The sequence below is a fragment of the Cyanistes caeruleus genome, chromosome 10, assembly GCF_971803275.1.
Source record: "Cyanistes caeruleus chromosome 10, bCyaCae1.hap1.1, whole genome shotgun sequence".
Taxonomy (NCBI): domain Eukaryota; kingdom Metazoa; phylum Chordata; class Aves; order Passeriformes; family Paridae; genus Cyanistes; species Cyanistes caeruleus.
Window position 1 is genome coordinate 16,983,830 of NC_141710.1, and position 18,565 is coordinate 17,002,394.

An 18,565-nucleotide genomic window follows, 5' to 3' on the forward strand; every position below is an offset into this window, starting at 1 on the left:
ATAGAAAATCTGAAGAAAGATTTTTTCTTAATGCTTTATACCTCACTTAAAGCATGTGGAAGAGCTTCTGCATGTGTGAAGCTTCTGCACATAATTCTGGCTGGTAAAGAATCAAATCCAGACTATTGAGACTGTTATGCTCTAGTGATGCTGCTGTGCAGGAAAAACAATGATTTAAAAAATCAGCCTAAATCTTTCTTGAGATAGGTCAATTAACTGCTCTATAATAAAAGACACAGGAGCACTTGACAGCCTGCAGCCAAGAAAAATCAATTTCACTGAAGTCAGACATGGTACTTGTACTGACAAAAACAAATATAAATAAATGAGAAGACCAGAAGAAAAAGAATAAAGATAGGAAAGAAATGTCATTTGGGGGCCAGGAGTACACTGATATTTGCAATAATTAAGAGGTTTCTATGAGATTATAAAGCCTTTTTCCAGTTGCCACCAGATCTGTAAAACCGTTTGTTCAAAACAAAATCAATAAAATATTGTTTCTGAAGCTTTTGTGATACTGTTTCATCCCTAGAGATCCTGGTTAATTTTTACATTTAAAGAGCCTTCCAACAAAAAATTATAGTTTTGTCAAAGTATCCTGGCATTACACAAGTTGATTAAAATGTATTATTTTCGTATTATAAATAAAATATTAAGTATTATTTTATTTTGAGTGGGGACAAAATAATATTGAAATATTGTGTGGAATTATATTCACATAAACTATTTTGCATTTTCAGTCTACAACACTCTTACAAACATAAATTTGATATAAAGAAGTAATTTAATTGCTTCAAAGATTAAAATAAGCCAAAACCTGATGTGTGAAATGTATCAACTTAGCCAAAATTATTCCATTTCAATCCTAGATTATGAGAAATTTCAATATAATTTTGTTTCATTCATTTCAGAGTAGAAAAACTTTCAAAATCGGATAGTTCTTGAAAAATCCTAAAATTCAAATTCTTATTCCTATTGCAGTAGGAGCTCTAGGCTTTGTCAGCATTCCCTGTTTTGTCAAGTCATCAAATTACAGCATCTTGTTTTTCCCTCAGGAAGTTTCATCTTTGCCAGCTCAGGTTTCTCTAACACAACCAGTGTGTTCTCCTTCCCTGGACAGGAACTGCTGATCTGCCATATGCCAAAATCTGGGATCCCAGGCACTGCTCCGTGCCCTCACACAGAGCACCCATGGCTGCCTTTAGTGAGTCAGGGAACAGAGCACTGGGGGAACAGCCTGTCACACTTGAGGGGATTTTCAAAATGCTGTGTTTGCCCCTCTTTTCAGTTAATCACCATGCTTCTCACTTCTGCTGTACAGTCCTTTTTATTAACTGTTTGCATGTTGATTCTATTCTCACTGTGGCTCCATCAGTTTAATGACACTACTGAGACTTTTATCAACATACACAACCAGATTCTTCCCCTAAAAGAGCACTAGGGAAGAAATCAGCTTCATTAACTTGAACAGCCACAGTGAGTGAAGACAAATGGAGTGGAGCTGGTGTGAACATAAGCAGGGGAAACTGGAAAGTCTGGATGCACAGTTTTGAGCATTCCATTTGGATACTGTGTAGCCTGTTCTGCAGATGAGGCTCAGAAATGACATTTGAATCACTAATTCCCCTAACGTGGATTTGGGATTTGGGTTCAAAGACTTCTCTGATTTAAAAATAAACAGCAGAAGGGGTATTTCTCTGAGCAGTAACTGTACCTCCAGAACAGAACAACAAAGAACCAGTGGTCAGTGCAGAGTCATGAGAATTCTCTTTATTTGCTGTGGCCACTCCAACACAGAGTCCATACCCAGTTTCAGTGTCACCTGGGCCACCGCCAGTGTTTACCATAACAGAGTCCCGGTACTGATGTCCAAGATTAAATTCTTGAATTACAACAAGGAGTCTGAGGTTGTATAGTTTCTGTGTTTCCTTTGTCCTCAGGACACACCTGGATACTGCAGCACTCTCATATGGCATTGATATTATTAACAGCTGGTAGCATTTAGTCATCAGGACTCAAATCCTGCTGCTGATTCAGCACCTTTTTGCCAATCTGGTGAGTGGGCCTGCACTCTCACTGCAGCATTCTCCCTCCAGCACACCCACATGGGCAGCCTGTCTCCACACAGCGACTCTGAGATAGGACTGCAGGAAATCCTCTTAAAAACATGCCCAGGTCATGCTGAACCTCTCCATCTTCTGGCCTGGTCTCAGCTTCCAGCCAACGTGAGCAAAGCAGCTGGGCACTAACACACCCTGCATCCCTCCAGCCACACCCCAAATGCTCCTCACCTTCTCCAGGACTCTGAACTGTTACATGCTGCTTGTCCTTGTCTGGCAGAAAACAGGCCAGTGGCACAAAGAAGCCCTTCATCCAGTACTGGAGCTGAGAGGCAGATGGATTTGGACAGACAATTTCCAATTCACTTTTCAGTTTTGTTTTACAGGTTTTCAACACTTATTGATTTTATGATATGATATAATATCATCCATTAATAACTTGTTATCTGGGCAATGTTTAGCTAAAATGTGGTCTGATGTTTATTTGAGCAAACATTCCAATTTCACACAAACAAAGTTTTTATTCAGGCACAGATAAATGATGGTTAATGACCTCCAGGACTGTTGACATTATTATCTGATACTTTCAAGCCTTTACCTCAGAATATAGGTGAGGCACCATGAATTCAAACATAGGAACAGTAATGTTCAAAGGAAACAGAAGATTTTAAAAAGCAAGATCCAGACATCAAAGTTCTTAAGGTGGGTATTAAAAACAAGGTTTTTATAAAATAAAGTAAATATAAAATCTATTTTTGTGACTTCAGAACCTATCTATTGCACACACTTCATAATTAAGCATTTTCTTCTGCATCTGAGATGTAAAACTTCCCCTAACTCCATGCTTAACATCAAATTCTTAACCTCACCTTTTCCTCCAGCCTCTCAAGTCTCTCTGCAAAAGGTCAGTCTTTCAACATATCCTTACAGTCATCAATTTACAATTAGACTGTTTTTTTGTGAAAAGCAATTTGCAGCCAAAGACACTGAGGACAAGGCGAGGAATACTGATACCCTTTTTATTCCCCATATTAGTCCTCTTAAGCAATGAGACTTCTGTAACCACATTGTCAACCTGCTCACTTGACAGTTTGTCTCCTCCAAATAGCTTTTGAACTTAAGGTCTCTGAATGAAATTTGATAGACAAGGCGATAAAACTTCTACACATTAGATAAAAACTGGTGACTGATAAAGAAAAATAAGCTGCAGGCAGAGAAGGGAAGCTGGAGCTGGAGCTGCTGCTCTGAAAACCATAACCAAAGCAAATTTATCTAACATTGCATTTGTATTGAGGGCAGCCTGTTTACACACAGCACATAAAAATAAAACATGCCACATTTACATATTTTTCCATCCTACTTGGGGGAATTCCTGTTTAGTGCAGAGCCACCCCAAGAATTGCGAATCTTTTTTGGTTTTGGCATCAAGACCACCAAGATCTGAAGCTCTGGGGAATTTCAGACTGAAAAAAAGAGAAGCCAGCCCAGAATTCACCTCTAAGCAAGTGGAACCACACATATCTGTATCAGCTGGGCTCTGGCTTGGGAGCAGGAACAGGAGTGGCTGCAGAGCAGCACAGTACGAGCTGGGAAAGGCCTTGCTGCCTGCACAGGTGACTGAGCTGTGCCATGTGGTGACACCAGCTTGGGTGTGAAGCTCTCCTGCAGAGGGCAGAGAACAGTCTGCTCATAGCAGCTGTGCTCCCAGGAAACCAGGGATATTCATAAATAGTTACAGCTGTAACTTAGGAAAGGAGGAATTGGTTATTGCCTATCATCTCCTTTATGTGTCAGCTCTCCTTTTCCTATCCCTCTAGTTTAAAGTTACATTTATTATGCATTTCATACACTGCTTTTCAAATGGGAAAGATAAGCCTCTTTTTGATGTGTTCTCCCAGTGCTCTGGTTATGTTTAAGATGGATGTTTATTACCATATCCTTAAAGTTTGAATTTGGATCACCTCTTACTGTTGCAAGACAAGCCTTGGTAAAAGTCATAAACGAGGTTTTAATGCACTACGCAAGAGAAATGCCATGTTTGGATAAACATTTATATTCCTTCCAGCAATCTATTTACACAGGTGGCTTCATTAAAGCAGCACACAAAACTTAAAAGTAATAAATATAAAAACAAAATAAGTTTTTAAAAAGATATCAAACTGAAGGAGAAGTGATAAAAATACATTATCCTGACTTAAGTACAACCAATATTTAATTAACTGCTCTTACTGTGCCTGGCGTTCTTGTCAATGTACTTTAATAATAGAGTCCAATCTTTCTTTTCCAAAAAAATCAAGGACAAAACTCTCTAGAGTGGGAACAGAATCTAACTTTACTTCCACAGTCAATTTTGCAGGAATTGCACATTTCCACTGTTTATTCATACTGTTTCAATTACATACATAAAATATACATAAGCTATGGTCAAAAAAATGATGAGTGTCACAATGAACAACCTAGAACAGAAGAGGAAAAAAAGAACAATCTGCAAACAACAGACAGCTAAGGGAATTATGTTATAAATCACCTAATCCAATGCCTTTCTTCAGTATCACTGCCCATTTAAGAAAACTAACCAGTATTGTAATAAATGAACTGAGGTGCAATTTGGAACACAACAATAATGGGAATTTTATTTTTAACTGATGAGATATATTTCAAATGTCTTTGATTATTTACACAACATTTATTTCACTGCTTTTTTTTCCATCTTCTGTAAAAGTTTCTGAGTAATTATAATGAAATATTGTAAAACCAAACCAAAAGAAATTCCCTTTTTCATCAGAACTGTTGTACATCCATCCCAGTATCCATCTCTCCCAGTGGCAAAAGACAATTGTGGTTAGAAGAAGCTTATGACCTGCCTCTCTCTGCAAACCATTCCTCTTGTACTTTTCCAACACCCAGAATCATTGTACCAGGGACTTTAAAGGGTAATCTTCTGCTGAGTCCTTTTCATATCCAGGTAAGCACCTTCTGCCCATGAACTTTTCTAAGCAATTTCTGCCCCCAATAACCATATCTGCATCCAGATCTTTTTCTGTGGCAACAACTTCCACAAGAGGGGGGAACTGGTTTTAAACATTTTAATCCTACTCATGATGTTTTTGGGTGACCTTGGTTCTAATATTTTAAGATGCTCCATTTTGCTTATCTATCACCAGAGAACTGTTAGGTGTGTCCTGAACTAACTGTGAATGAAATCTACTGCTTCAGCTCAGTCCATTTTAAAACATGGTTTCTCAGACAACAGACATGCTAAGAGGTGGATTCTTTTTTTAAATAAAGATTAATGAAATAAGGTAACTGTTAAAGATGATAATTCACTGTATTTCTGAAGGTTTCTCAAAAAAATAAGTGAAAATTCCCTTCACAGACAAAGATGTAAATCCAAGTCATAGAATCATTGAATGCTTTGGGTTGCAAAGACCTTAATGATCATCTAGTTTCCAGCCCCCAAGTCAATTATACAGCCAGCACCTTTTCTGTGAGAAGCTAATCCAATCTTCACATCAACCTGGATTTGGAAAATTCCTCATCTGAGTCTGACCTTGTAGTTTTGGACTCATTTTGCATTTTCGTATTTTCTTATTCAGTGTTTGAATTTTGTATTCCATCTTCAGCCACTCCCTGACAAGCAATTACTGTCATTTAAGACTGTCTTAAACTATCCTGAATAAAAAAATTTGAATACAATGAGACAACATCTCATCCTTTCTGCTTAGGAGAGGATATTGGCATATCCCTGAAAGGTATAAATCTTACTAGGTACTGCATTATTTTATTAAATACAAAATTTACCAGCAATTCTCTAAAGGAGTCTATGAAGGCTATTACAGCCAAAAAGCACACAAAACTGCTCAGGCTGAGAATGAGAAGGAAGTTTTATGTAACTTTTTTCCATACCTAGATTACATGGGTATTAGGCCAGTCAGTCCCTTTCTGAGTATTAGTCTGAAATTATGTAAAGGTGATAGTAATCTTTTCTAAATTTTATTGAGCTGGAGGAGAAGCAGGTACTCACATAGCAGCTACAGACCACCAGCCAGCAGTGCACCTTGAGCTATGTCCTTTTTCCACATCTGAGTGAATTCCTTATTTCCCTGTCACTAGTTGCCTGGTAGTTAAGGATCTGTAAAAACAGGGGTATGGATATAGCCATAATTTGACCACAAATACTTCAGCATATTTTCAGTTTAACTGTTTTAATAGTAAACAGAAGACCAAGATTATATAATATCTGCACATATAAACTGGACCTTCTTACTGCCAGGCTCAGCCTTATGCTATTAAAAGTAAATACTTTCCATGGTAAAGTACCATTGCACAATGCCTGCTTAAAGAATCACCAATAGGCTCTTTGAAGGGTAGTCCAGAGGGTGTTATAAAGCCTACTTTCCTCAAAATCTACTCAATCACCATATAATCATTTACTTGCTGTTTGCAAATGTTAATCCAGGGTCAAGGTAATGGCTGTCTGACATGACACTTAAATTTAAAGCCATGCCCTTTTAGCATTCATTTACAACTTTGGTGGGCTGCTCTGATTTAAAAGCAAGCTGGCTTTATCAAGGCATGGGCATAAGTGACCTAACACTGCAAACAAAATGCTGCTTCTAGTTTCAGCTTTTTTTCTAACACTACTGCAGTGCTCTAATGCCCAAATTACACCTGCAGACTGTAACACCATTGAAACAGATGCAAGAGTGGCCCTGGATTTGGTCAACAGACATCGCAGAGATGGTTATGTTTTTGGTTTATTCCGTGTTGCCGATGCACATGAACTACATTTAGTAAGTATGAACTTAAAGGCTGATTTACACAAGACTGTGATTTTTAAATGTTTAATGAGCCAGGTCATTAAGAGCTTATGTTTATTGCTTTTACTAGAACAATGTTGATGTAATCCAATGAATCAGCTGTGATTTACACCATCTCAATATTCATTTGTGTATGACTTATTGCACATAAGCTTGATTTCAAACAATGCCAAATGGCCTCTCTTCTCTTGGTCAGAAGGATGTTTGCATAAGAGATGCTCTGAACAGCTTTATACAACTCTGGAAATTAATCTGTCCTGTCTGCTGTCTGGTGTCAGATGTTATACTCAAAATTTATATTCAGGTTTCTTTAATCTATGAATGCCTAACATTAATTAGACCAATGTACCCTGCAAGACTGGTATTTTGTTATTATCTTAATTTCAGAGATAGCTGAATAAACTGGTGGAAAGGGAAAAAGGCAGAGGAAGTCAAAGGAGTTTGATTTTGTTACTCTGGAGTTTTCATTTTGTTACTCTGCAAAACTGGAGAGGTACTGGATAGAGAATATCTATCGGCCATTTCCTATTTCCTTCCTATTTCTATTTCTGTTTCCTAGAGAAGATACATAAGCCTTTCTCAATGACTGTTGAAATGCCAAAACAAATCAATAGCAGAAAAAGCAATAGAATAAAAATGTCTTTAACTAGTACATAAAAGAGACCAAGGACAGGCAGATTTACCAATCCATCCACCTGGTAGCTTTTAGCTGCTTGACTAAGATATTGGTATCCAGGCACACATCCATCGTCCAGAAGTCTCAGTATGGCAACAGAAAAAACAGGCCAGTTTTTGATGGAGCTTCTTAGTACTGCCTGTAAGGACAGGTACAGACTCAGAAAGTGACCCAAAGCCCAGGTTATCACAGGTCTTCAGGTACACCTGCAAAAAAACCTGATGGATTATTTTGCTTTTCAAAGACAAGAATGCAGCAAGTTATATATTGTGTTCTACACAGTAGCCAGGCAGCTAAAGAGCTTAATCTAGGAAGGTTCTCCTCTGCAGTTATGTGCATGCCAACCCTCTGAAGTGGTACCACCAGGCAGCAAGACATGCAAAATGCATTGGATTCATGATAAAAAACCAAGTTGTGTCTAAAAAGAAAAATCTCAGTGTTTCTACATTTTAAGCAACAATTGTCTATATAAAGTATAAACCATAACTTGGAATATGGGCTAATGCTGAGGATCCACACTTCCAGATGAATGCTATAAATACTAGAATACCATGTTTATGATTTGCTTTGTACCCTTAATGAATTTTGCCATCTTTGCAGTCCAGGGCCACAGCTTCAGGTGTCACACAGTGTCTACAAGAACAGAAAAGGCACTTCTGAGTGCTAAAGAATCCTCCCTGTAAGGTTTCTATATCTTCTCAGACCCGAAGCCACCAGATGTGACCTCCTGCACACTGATCATGTACACTATTGTGCAAGAATTCTTTTTTGCTCCACTGCCAAGATAACAATAAGAATACGAATATATTAAAAAGGAAAAAAAAAGACCAGAACATTTTTTTTTGTTTCTCTATCCAATAGTGTGCAACAGGTTTGTCACATCAGCCCCCTCAGAAATCTAAGCAGGGCAATTCCAGACAAATCTCTACTGGGTTTACACAGGAACTCTAGAAGCATAAGATACTCAAGTATTCACAACAAAACAGTTCTGGACTTGTGCAGAACTGTAGTGACTAAAATGCTTTTAAAACAACCAAAAAGGAACCATTTTTTTCCTCAAGAGCTATTGAGCAGATAAACAGAGGAATTTTCTCCTGCATATTTGGAAGTAGACACTTAACCCCTATTTTAAAATCGGAGACAATGCTAAGATACACAAATATTGCAAAACCAGCACTTAACATGACATTGGTGGGCTCTCACTAATGAAAATATTACACTAGACTGCAGCAATTCTTTCACAAGGTCTCATCTCTACAGAAACACTGAAAAAGGAGCCTGAATGGATGGAACTTCATAAAATGTGAGGACACTTACAGTGAAGGGCTTTGTATGACTTCATCTAAATGACAAAATACATGTGTTTATTCTGAATGTCCATACAAGGGCTGAATAAAATTTAAATTTTCCACTCCAAAACTGTTTCTGTGGGTCACAGAAAATTCTTAGCATGATATCCCATTACACTGCCATCCAAGTTCAAATTTTAATTCTGCTAATCCTATTTGCTCAGGAGACAGAACATAGTAGAAGAGTTTCAGAGTTAAGGATTCTGATTGGGATTATTAGAGTTTTATTGCATAACTCCCTGAATAAACTGAGCAGGAAGCAAACTCTGAAAGAGTATCTGGTCACTAAGGTAATTTGAAATGGATGTAGATACATAATTGGACGCCTGATGTCCTAATAGAACAGTATGTTCTGTGGGAAAATCAGAATGAGGGAATGGCAACCTTTTAACACTGGCATTTTCCCTACTTGATGAATGTCAGATTAACAACAGACACTTCTCGCAGGTTATCAACAAAAGGATAAGAGGCAACAGTTGTTAGTTGCAGGTGGGGAAATTCTGACTACATATAAGGCTAAAAAAAATCATGGAGAAAGTTGTTGAGTACTAGAATGGCCCAGAGAGGTTGTGGAATGCCTGTCTTGGTGATATACAGAATGTAGCTGAAACTTTGAAGTTTCAGCTTTGCCTTGAGCAAGTGGCTGGACAAGATGACATCCAAAGATCCCTTCCATGAACCCTTTCTATGCTTGTCAGCTCTGAAAAGCCTTAATAGAGAACTGAAGAAGCTTCACTAAAGGTTAAACATATTGACCTCAACAAAAGTTTCTTTCAGATCAAGCTTCTTGCCTACAAACTCTTTTTCACTTGCACTTCTCTTCCAGGGAAATTCAACAGTCCTCTACTTAACTTTGGATGTGCTGGAAACTGAATGCTCTGTCTTATCCAGAAGACACTGGGAGTCCTGTGAATACAGTGACACCTACCCAATGGCAAGTAATGGCATCTGCACCAAATCATACACAATAATGCACTAAATTTATCTTCTTCTGAACTGTCCAAAAATTTGTGTCACAAAATCTCTCAGTGAAGACTGGGCTTTAATGTCGCTCATTCTAAACCAAAATCTATCTAATTCTAGAATTGCTAAATATATGCTAAAGGCTTGGGAAAGGATTGACTCTTCAAATAACTATAGCTTTATTTAACTTGTTGTCTCAAAGGAACAATGCTCCACATTCCACCGCTTGTAGCAGGATTTATGTTTTAAGGGTAATTTGCTGACAACTGAAGGGCACTAGAAATTATTTTTTAAACATGTTCCTGGTATATGAGCCAGAAATACCAGTGGTATATTTTGTCAGTTTTCTGTCATAGGATTTGTGGTATGACAGTGTGAAATACTGGTAGTGTCAGTACATGAACGTTATACAGCAATATTTGTCCTTCTTTTTGCACTCCAATGATGAGCGCTCCCAAAACTTTAAGTAGGAGAGTTGTGATACTATGACAAAATATAAAACAGAAAGGCTACGAGGAGAGAATAGAAAGCATTTTTTTTTTTTTAATGGAGGAAAGGAATGGATGAAAAGTCCATCCACTTTTGACAAAGATTTGTGTAACCTGGCATTCTAACTTTCCCTGCCATCTTGTCGTATCCTACTCTAAGTATCAGGATGACTAAGAAAGCTAGTTTGGTTTTCCATTGTCTACTCTATCGTGCAAACTGAGAAGTAAAATAAAGGCTCTTGTAGACAGAGATCCCATTTTATCTGAAGACAAATTTTGAGTGGTACCTGATCAAACATTCCATTAATGACCACATATGTTATTCTTAGAGGTACTGCACATTAAAAGCAGGTATAATTTCTATGATAGCCTACATCCAATTAAGTCCAGCGAAAATAACATCATAATCATGTATTCTTTTTTCCTCTCAGGACTTTGGGCAATGTAAGATTATCACATATACAAACCATCTGCTGAAGAAACCTCAACTATATGGATTTAATTGTACATTAAGTCCAGGTAAAATAACCACTGCTGTAAGCCAATGCATACCTCAAACCAGCCCTCGTACCAAAATCAGTACACTACCAGTGTATGGAAACCATAACAGATTCATTCATCTGCTTGTAATTCATATTTTAGATAATTCAAATGGAATGTTAAGAATGAGTAATAGAATTAAGGTTACCCTACTCCTCTAAACCAGACTTTATTGATGTCAGATGATATTACCATTCCAGTCCACCAAAATATGATAATGAATATGAGAACAAATACAAACTCTGGAAGACTGCACATTTAGGGTGGTAAGATTCTAAGGTGATTTATAAGAATAGTCAGTTTCATGGGTTTGGGTTTTTTTTATATTACAGGACAAACCCATATTTGTGGAGCAAGAGACAGGTATTTCACTTCCAAGGAAAGTCTGCATTTAAGTTTCTCATTATGAGTTCACATTAAGGCATAGGCACACTCCCAAGAGTATTAATACCAACTGCAATATTAGTAAATTATTTGTTTTCACAGTTCCACCTGATGTGGTAGAGTGCAAAGACTGTCCAGTGAAACTTGAAGCCTTAGAAGTCACTGAGCAACATAGAGATATTGCTAAAAAGGCCCTGAAGAAATTCAACAGTGAAGGTAACCACACGAACAACTTTGCTGTGGATAAAGTTGAAAGAATTTTAAAGGTGGTAAGTGGCATTTTCTCTTAGAATTACTTTGAAATGACACAATTTTGTGAGCAACTCCAAGACAATGGGACCAAAACTCAAACCCTTCTAGGATCAGATCTAAGTTGAATGTCCTACTTTGGCAAAGACTTGTTATTAACTTCAGTTTAGATGTGTGAAAGAAAAAGGATTTCTTATTTGCTAGAGAACTATGGCCGTGTGATGACATTCAGAATGTAAGGCCTTCTTTGTGGACATATTTTAAGTTTGAATGCCTAATTACCTATCATGACATACATGAGTTTATTTACTACAGAGCAGATTTCAAGGTGGACAATCATGTATTATCACAGTCACATATTTTGTCAGTTGCAGACAATTTTTTACTCTTAGAATACTTAGCACATGGGTACAACAAACAGTGGAACATGCTCAGCATCATTTTGTCTCTTGATGCAGAGCAAAGCAGCACACTGAGGACAGGAGGTGAATTTGTGCTGTAACACTTGAAGAACTTCAGGGTCTGGTAAATATCTCCATATCTAAGTGATGTCAACATGAAGACTTATCCTTTGGGTGATTTGAAGTATATTAATAACAAAATTTCTTGCTGGTAGATACTGGAGACTTTCACTTAAACAGCATGGGATCATTCTGCCAACACATGTGTCAGCTCAGGACACCTCAGTAATGAGGTCCCATGGCTCCCACCATAATACATGCTGATCTTGGAAACTGCCTAAATGATAGCATGCCAAACCCACCTCCCTGCAGCTTTTAATATTGCTCAGAAACCTGACAGTATCCCACACTGTAGCCCTGTGCACAATGTATCCCTACTGCCATTTAGAAAGGGATTGTTTTCACATTGCCTGGGTTTGTGTGTTTCCCTCCAAACACTTTGTTTTCACACTTCACCATGTTCAGCTACAGCAACACTTTACATTGTACCACTGGATTTTAATGCTCAGAAACTATGAATTACAATAAAAAACCATACCATAAAGTACGCGCACACACTTTTAACCAATTTAGTTAAACTAGTGAAACTCATGTGTGCACACATGCTAAGGACACCTTCAACACAGACTTGAAATAAAAGTACTGCTATAGTTGGAAATTAAAATGAAACACCTCTTTATGGATTTTAATAGGATCACAAAGGCTTTCTCCCATGTTCATATGGAGTAAGGCGTTCTCCATAACTAATGCCCTTGACAAAAGAGAAAGCAACATTCTCACAGTAACTAGCAGAATTTCACCTTAAATTAACAGCAGCACTGTAATACACTCACATCACTGGAAAGGGGTGGTTGCCATCCAATAGATCTCTACTTTCACAGGAGCAGCAGTTCAGCTTAGGGAGAAGACTCTCAGGACACTACTTCCTAAAGTCACAGGCTGTAAAAGTAACAGGTTTTATAACATACACATACTAAACAAAGAATTAAAGCAAGCGTTCCTAGAAGTTGCAAGAGTGTGAGATATAAATTATCTAACCTGTTTTCCTTGCTGAATATGTGTATGTGCATGAACAGTTGAACAGGACAGGTAAGGAAAACATGAGGTAGATGGGATTTTGACAATAAGATGATGTATGGTTGCTCTGAAAATGACAAGACTTTAAATACACTTAGTTACCACTTCTTCTTTGACCTCTTGGTTTCAGACTGCCTCCCGTGAAGGTCACATTTTGGGATTCTCTATAAAAGAGACCAACTGTTCCAAATCTATGCAGGAAACAGATCAGGCATTGGAATGTGATTTTCTGCATGACTGGCATGCTGTAAGTAAAGTCTTAGGATGAGAACTGATATAATGGGTGGTACCAAGAAGATTCTACCAATATATATTCAAGTGTTTATTATAAGCATGCATCCAAACTCAAAACCAAAAATCCAGCATGTTCAAGCCCAAATCCTAATTTTACAGCTGCTCCTTAACCTTTTATAAGGAAACAGTCTGAACTCTCAAATCTTAATGTAACTGGAATCTGGCATATTAGAGGCCTAGAGTTTTTCAGGTTATATCTGGTTTTTGCATTCAAATTGTAGCCAATTCCTATCAAATCATTCATGCTATGTCCATAAAAACTTTTACACCAATGTGAGTCATAGATCCTGAAAAAAATATATGTCTTATGTCATCCCAGTGAACTCAGGGTCACTTTTTTCTCTGCTGCAGAGGAACAGAGATTGGAATAATTCAATCCCATCTGCAGAAAACTATCCAAGTATTCTATTCACCCCATTTTTCAATTACTATTATAGTCTACACCAAAGAAACAGTTAGGCAAGATCTCATAATTTCAGAATAAATTATTCTCCAGAAACTAAAATGAAATAATGAAATAAAAAATGGAAAAAATAGAATATGTAAAACTTTTGGTTTATATATATCCATCACCTTCTCTGGCTTTTTATATTCCAGAAGAATGGAAAAGGCTGTGAATTAACTGGTAAGGGAGCCACAAATTCACTAGTACAAAGCACAACACAGATGGCTATAGAGAGTTTAAATTCTGTTCTCAGTGCTGCCATCGCTGCTGTTTGTGTGTAAAATGCCATTACCATTTGTAGTCACTGATCATAATGGGCTACTAATGGCCCAAACAAATATCAAGATAAAGCACCCAGTACAGAGAGCATAGACAGAACCCATCACCTGAGTTCTGTGCTCTTTCACATGAGCAATTGCACACACAATGACTGGACAGCAGGAGAAAGTCACAGCAAACAGGATGCTAAGGGAAGTAATGCAAAAAAATTAAACCATATTGTTTTTTAAAAAAATAAATGGAAGAAACTTCTGCCTTGAGCTTTGTCTGAAGCAACATAGCGACACAATGCCGGATTTTGAGACTTGAATTACAGAATAGACCAATCTGAACAGATGTTTGACAAGAAAAGACAGGAAAAAAAAAAAAAGAAAAAAAAATCAGGCACCCAAGGATACTCATTTTGGAGGCATTAATAGCTGGCCAATCTCTTAGACATCAAACGGGAAGCAAGATGCAGAGTAGTAGACCTCTAGGTGCACATGGTGAAGTGCATCTAGAGTACATCACAGTCAGGAACGCTCAAAAATGGCACGTATTTGAATCATTATTAAACACTGGTAAACATTGGTTGGAAGGCTCAGGATCTGGCTAAGTTATGTGAACACACTTAGACGTCAAAGGAATAGCCTAACTTGTAAAATGTTGAACATTCAGCAGTTTGTATTAATTCCATCACAAGAACCCAGATGTGCATTGTGGGTTTTTTCCTTGTCTTTTTCTTAGCACACCGGATTCTGCAAGGCAAGAATTATCAGTGATGCAGACAAAGCTGATGGAACAGATATAAGCTGTGAAATCTACCATCCCTGGGTATGTACTCAGTTATGGACACATCTTTGGCTGCATCCTTGTGCAGGTTACAGCAACCTTGCTTAGTCCAGACTGGCAGATGATGGTAACATGCCAATATTGCCTGTGGGTGATGCAGCGCATCAGGACGGACTGACCTGCAAGTCCTAGGTCAGTCAAAGGATGAAACGGAATTGAGCTGTCCCTATTACTCCTTCCAAGTGTGTCTTCTCTCAGTTCAATCACCTGACTAAGTATAAGTGAGAGATTGGCAAGCAAGTTCAAAGAAATTTTAGAAAACAATAGGAGGGGAGATGATCTTTATCATATTTGGTATTCCAGTTTACATCACAACAGCTATTATAAACAGTGTGGATTTATTTTGTTTTGATCTATCACAAATATTTCTCAGCTGCTTATATAATTTTGGCATCATGTAGCGTTTCCAGCAGATTTTCAGTAACTTGGCATGTTATTATCTACTCCTTCTCCTCCATTGTGAAAAAAATGCAGATTTTTTTTCCTTAAAGATCATCAGGCTATGAATGCAAACCTCCCTCTTGCTCATCAATTTCTTCTGCCCTATCAACACCTGATTAATACTTTCTCCCTGGTGTTTTTATAAACAGCACCATGGCTGTGGGCGAAGAGGGAAATATTCAGCTCTGGGACATCCACACAGACATCCCCATTGTCATCATCATTTTGGTCACAGACATCGCCATAAGCATCACCACAGACATGAATGTCCTCCCTTTTCTCAGTCCAGACCTGAAGACCCTGAGCATAACCCCAAATCCAGCAAGGAAGATCAAGACAACAACAAAGGATTTTCCTCTCCCCCTCCTCCCCATGATGAACCAGACCACCACCATCCTACTCCCCCTCCTCATGGACCACACCACCATCCTCCTCACCACCATGGACCACCCTGTCCCCCTCCTCATGGACCAGATCATGACCATCCTCCTCACCACCATGGACCACCCTGTCCCCCTCCTCATGGACCAGATCATGACCATCCTCCTCACCCCCATGGACCACCCTGTCCCCCTCCTCATGGACCAGATCATGACCATCCTCCTCACCACCATGGACCACCCTGTCCCCCTCCTCATGGACCAGATCATGACCATCCTCCTCACCACCATGGACCACCCTGTCCCCCTCCTCATGGACCAGATCATGACCATCCTCCTCACCACCATGGACCACCCTGTCCCCCTCCTCATGGACCAGATCATGATCATCCTCCTCACCACCATGGACCACCCTGTCCCCCTCCTCATGGACCAGATCATGATCATCCTCCTCACCACCATGGACCACCCTGTCCCCCTCCTCATGGACCAGATCACCACCATCCTCCTCACCATCATGGACCACACTGTCCCCCTCCTCCAGGACACCCTCCTCATCACTGCCATCACTATCACAGACAACATCACAACAAGACAAGCATATCAGGAAAGTATTTTCCATGCCATGTAACAGGAGCTGTCTATCGCATCCCAGTTCTAAATCAGCAGGATTCTCTCACACCTCCCACTGCAAATTTTCCTGAACTATCCCAATGCAACTTTCACTTTTCCAGCACTGGCTCAAAACTAAAGGAGATGGAAGAAGCTTCAGGCTTTCCAGATCACCCTGCACAATCAAAATCATGCCCTGGAAAACCCAAACTTGACCTTCCAAAAATTTTGCCTTTATTTCCTCATAGCTTTGTAACAGAAAATTCTCCTATATGACTTCAGAGAAAGATGTTCCTGGCTTGATAATTTCAAGGGTAATCACAGTCCTACAGTCAATGAAAGCAGCACATGGAGAAGTGGGAAGAGCATTCAGCTTCTAGGAAGGAGAATCACTGAAAATAATCATTAAGTATTTCAACCTGCTTCTTCATCCTAGCTATCTCAAGCTGCACTGTAACTAAAAGGCCCAAAATTCTGAGTCCCTCAGATAATGTGAATAGGTAAAAATTTCCCCAGAAAATAATGCTCCTCCAGGACTAAGGAAAAAGAAAGTTCTCCAATAGTGCAAAATAGAGCATCAAAAATCTTGCATTTTTTTCATCATTCATAATTATAATGTACTTCTCCAAGGAATCTGACCTAGAGGAAATTTGAATGCTTTCCATAAAAAGTAATCCATGACACTACATTCAAGCTTTATACAGATTTTAAAAAAATAAAAAACATGCAAGCATTTTTTTCTTGACACAGTTGTCTGTTTCATTTTTGGGTTTTTTTTTTACAACACGTAATTAGGTATTAGATATTGAACTAGAAATTGTATTAAACTATTAAGCTATTTTGGTATTAAACATCCACAAAGCAAACTCTACCACAAATTGACTAATGGTGTTTGGGTTAGCACTTTCTCTAGAAGAGGTCTGAGAACAGTTAATGACTTGCTGTCTCACTGCAGGGTGGCCTGCACAGGTGCTTCCATCGCTACAGCTGCTGGTGGTGATACATAGAAATATTGCAGTCAAGGACAGCCCTTCTCAAATAGTTCATAATTGCTCTCAGGGGAAGAGAAAAGCAGATGCATGTAGTAACTCTTCCATGTAAATGTTTTCTTTATTGCTAAACCTTCCTCACTGGAAACTGAGTTGGCAGGAGCAGGAAGAAGGAATAGTGGTGCCTCTTTATACTCCAGCCCCCATCAAGGTCGAGTCCATTCAGATTGTCCGGGGACAAGCAAGCTGGCTCAGAATAGCTATGTCATAAGCAAGAATATGGGATTAATCTCAAAAAAGTAATTTGATTGTCCAAAAAGCTTTTTAATGGCATAAAGTCAAACACACTGCAAGGGCCACATTGAAGAAAAAGAAACAAAATGAGGATTCAGTGTGACTGAGTGAAGATTGACTAATTTTTAAAAGTATCTTATTATGTATGAACAGACTTATTTCTGGTGTAGTTTAGCCACAGTCTCTAAAGTGCATTTTCTTTAATCAAAACTTGTAGCAAATGTGGTGATCTGGTCCTGGCTGGGTGCCAGGCACCCACTAAAGCTGCTCTGTCACTGCCCTCCTCAGCCAGACAGGGGAGAGAAAATACAACAGAAGGCTCATGGGTCAAGGTAAGGACAGAGAGACAACTCACCAAATATCATCACAGGCAAAACTGACTGAACTGGGGGAAATTGGTTTATTACTAATCAAACAAGAGTAAGGGAACGAGAAATAAAGTCAAAAATTTAAAATGCCTTCTTCCCAGGCTTAAATTTTCTCCTGATTTTCTCTACCTTCTCCCCTAGTTGGTGCAGGGGAATGGGAATTGCAGTCAGCTCATCACATGTTGCTTCTGCCCTGCCTTTTTCCTCAGGATAAGGACTCCTTACATCCTCCCTTGCTCCAGCTAGGGATCCCTCCCATTGGAAGCTGTTCCTCATGAACTGCCCCAGTGTAGGTACTTTACATGATGTGCAGTCCTTTAGGAACAAATTACTCCAGCATGGGTGCTCTCACAAGTCCTGCCAGCAAACCTGCTCCAGCACAGGCTTCCACAGGGTCATAGCCTCCACTGGACATCCACCTGCTCTGGCATGGGGTCCTCCATGAACTGCTGGTGAATCCCTGCTCCACCACTGACCTCCAGGGGCTGTAGGGGCACAGCTGCCTCACCACTGGTCTGCTCCATAGGCTGCAGGAAAATCTCTGCTCCATACCCACAGCAGCTCC

General features: G+C 39.0%; 2 protein-coding genes across 46 annotated transcripts in view; one reads left to right on the top strand and one right to left on the bottom strand.

Moving 5' to 3' along the window:
- The window catches only part of SENP5 (SUMO specific peptidase 5), a 202,503-nt gene that overhangs the window by 129,209 nt on the left and 54,729 nt on the right, over nt 1-18,565 (bottom strand). For 7 of the 45 annotated variants that reach the window (XM_086844067.1, XM_086844043.1, XM_086844026.1 and 4 more), the window contains 2 exons: nt 7,564-7,695; nt 6,085-6,192 (listed from right to left, as the gene is read on the bottom strand). The exons of 29 other annotated variants lie outside the window; for them this stretch is intronic. The gene's annotated coding sequence lies outside the window, so the exon portion shown is untranslated. Of the gene's footprint in view, nt 1-6,084; nt 6,193-7,563; nt 7,696-12,823; nt 12,930-18,565 lie in introns of all 45 variants that reach the window. 9 more of the 45 variants (XM_086844054.1, XM_086844036.1, XM_086844060.1 and 6 more) reach the window with 3 other exon arrangements.
- Nucleotides 6,583-17,094, top strand: HRG (histidine rich glycoprotein). Its single transcript, XM_086844015.1, has 7 exons — nt 6,583-6,853; nt 9,732-9,839; nt 10,788-10,875; nt 11,383-11,549; nt 13,198-13,314; nt 14,812-14,898; nt 15,507-17,094. The coding sequence occupies exons 1-7, from the start codon at nt 6,668-6,670 to the stop codon at nt 16,623-16,625; spliced, it is 1,872 nt and encodes a 623-aa protein (XP_086700141.1). The 5' UTR covers nt 6,583-6,667; the 3' UTR covers nt 16,626-17,094.

Bases quoted from the DNA above. Each gene is read 5' to 3' on its own strand.
- HRG (XM_086844015.1), top strand. From the start codon at position 6,668: ATGCTGCTTCTAGTTTCAGCTTTTTTTCTAACACTACTGCAGTGCTCT. The intron at 11,550-13,197 runs GTAAGTGGCATT...TCTTGGTTTCAG, and splicing joins TTGAAAGAATTTTAAAGGTG to ACTGCCTCCCGTGAAGGTCA. The intron at 13,315-14,811 runs GTAAGTAAAGTC...TCTTTTTCTTAG, and splicing joins TTCTGCATGACTGGCATGCT to CACACCGGATTCTGCAAGGC.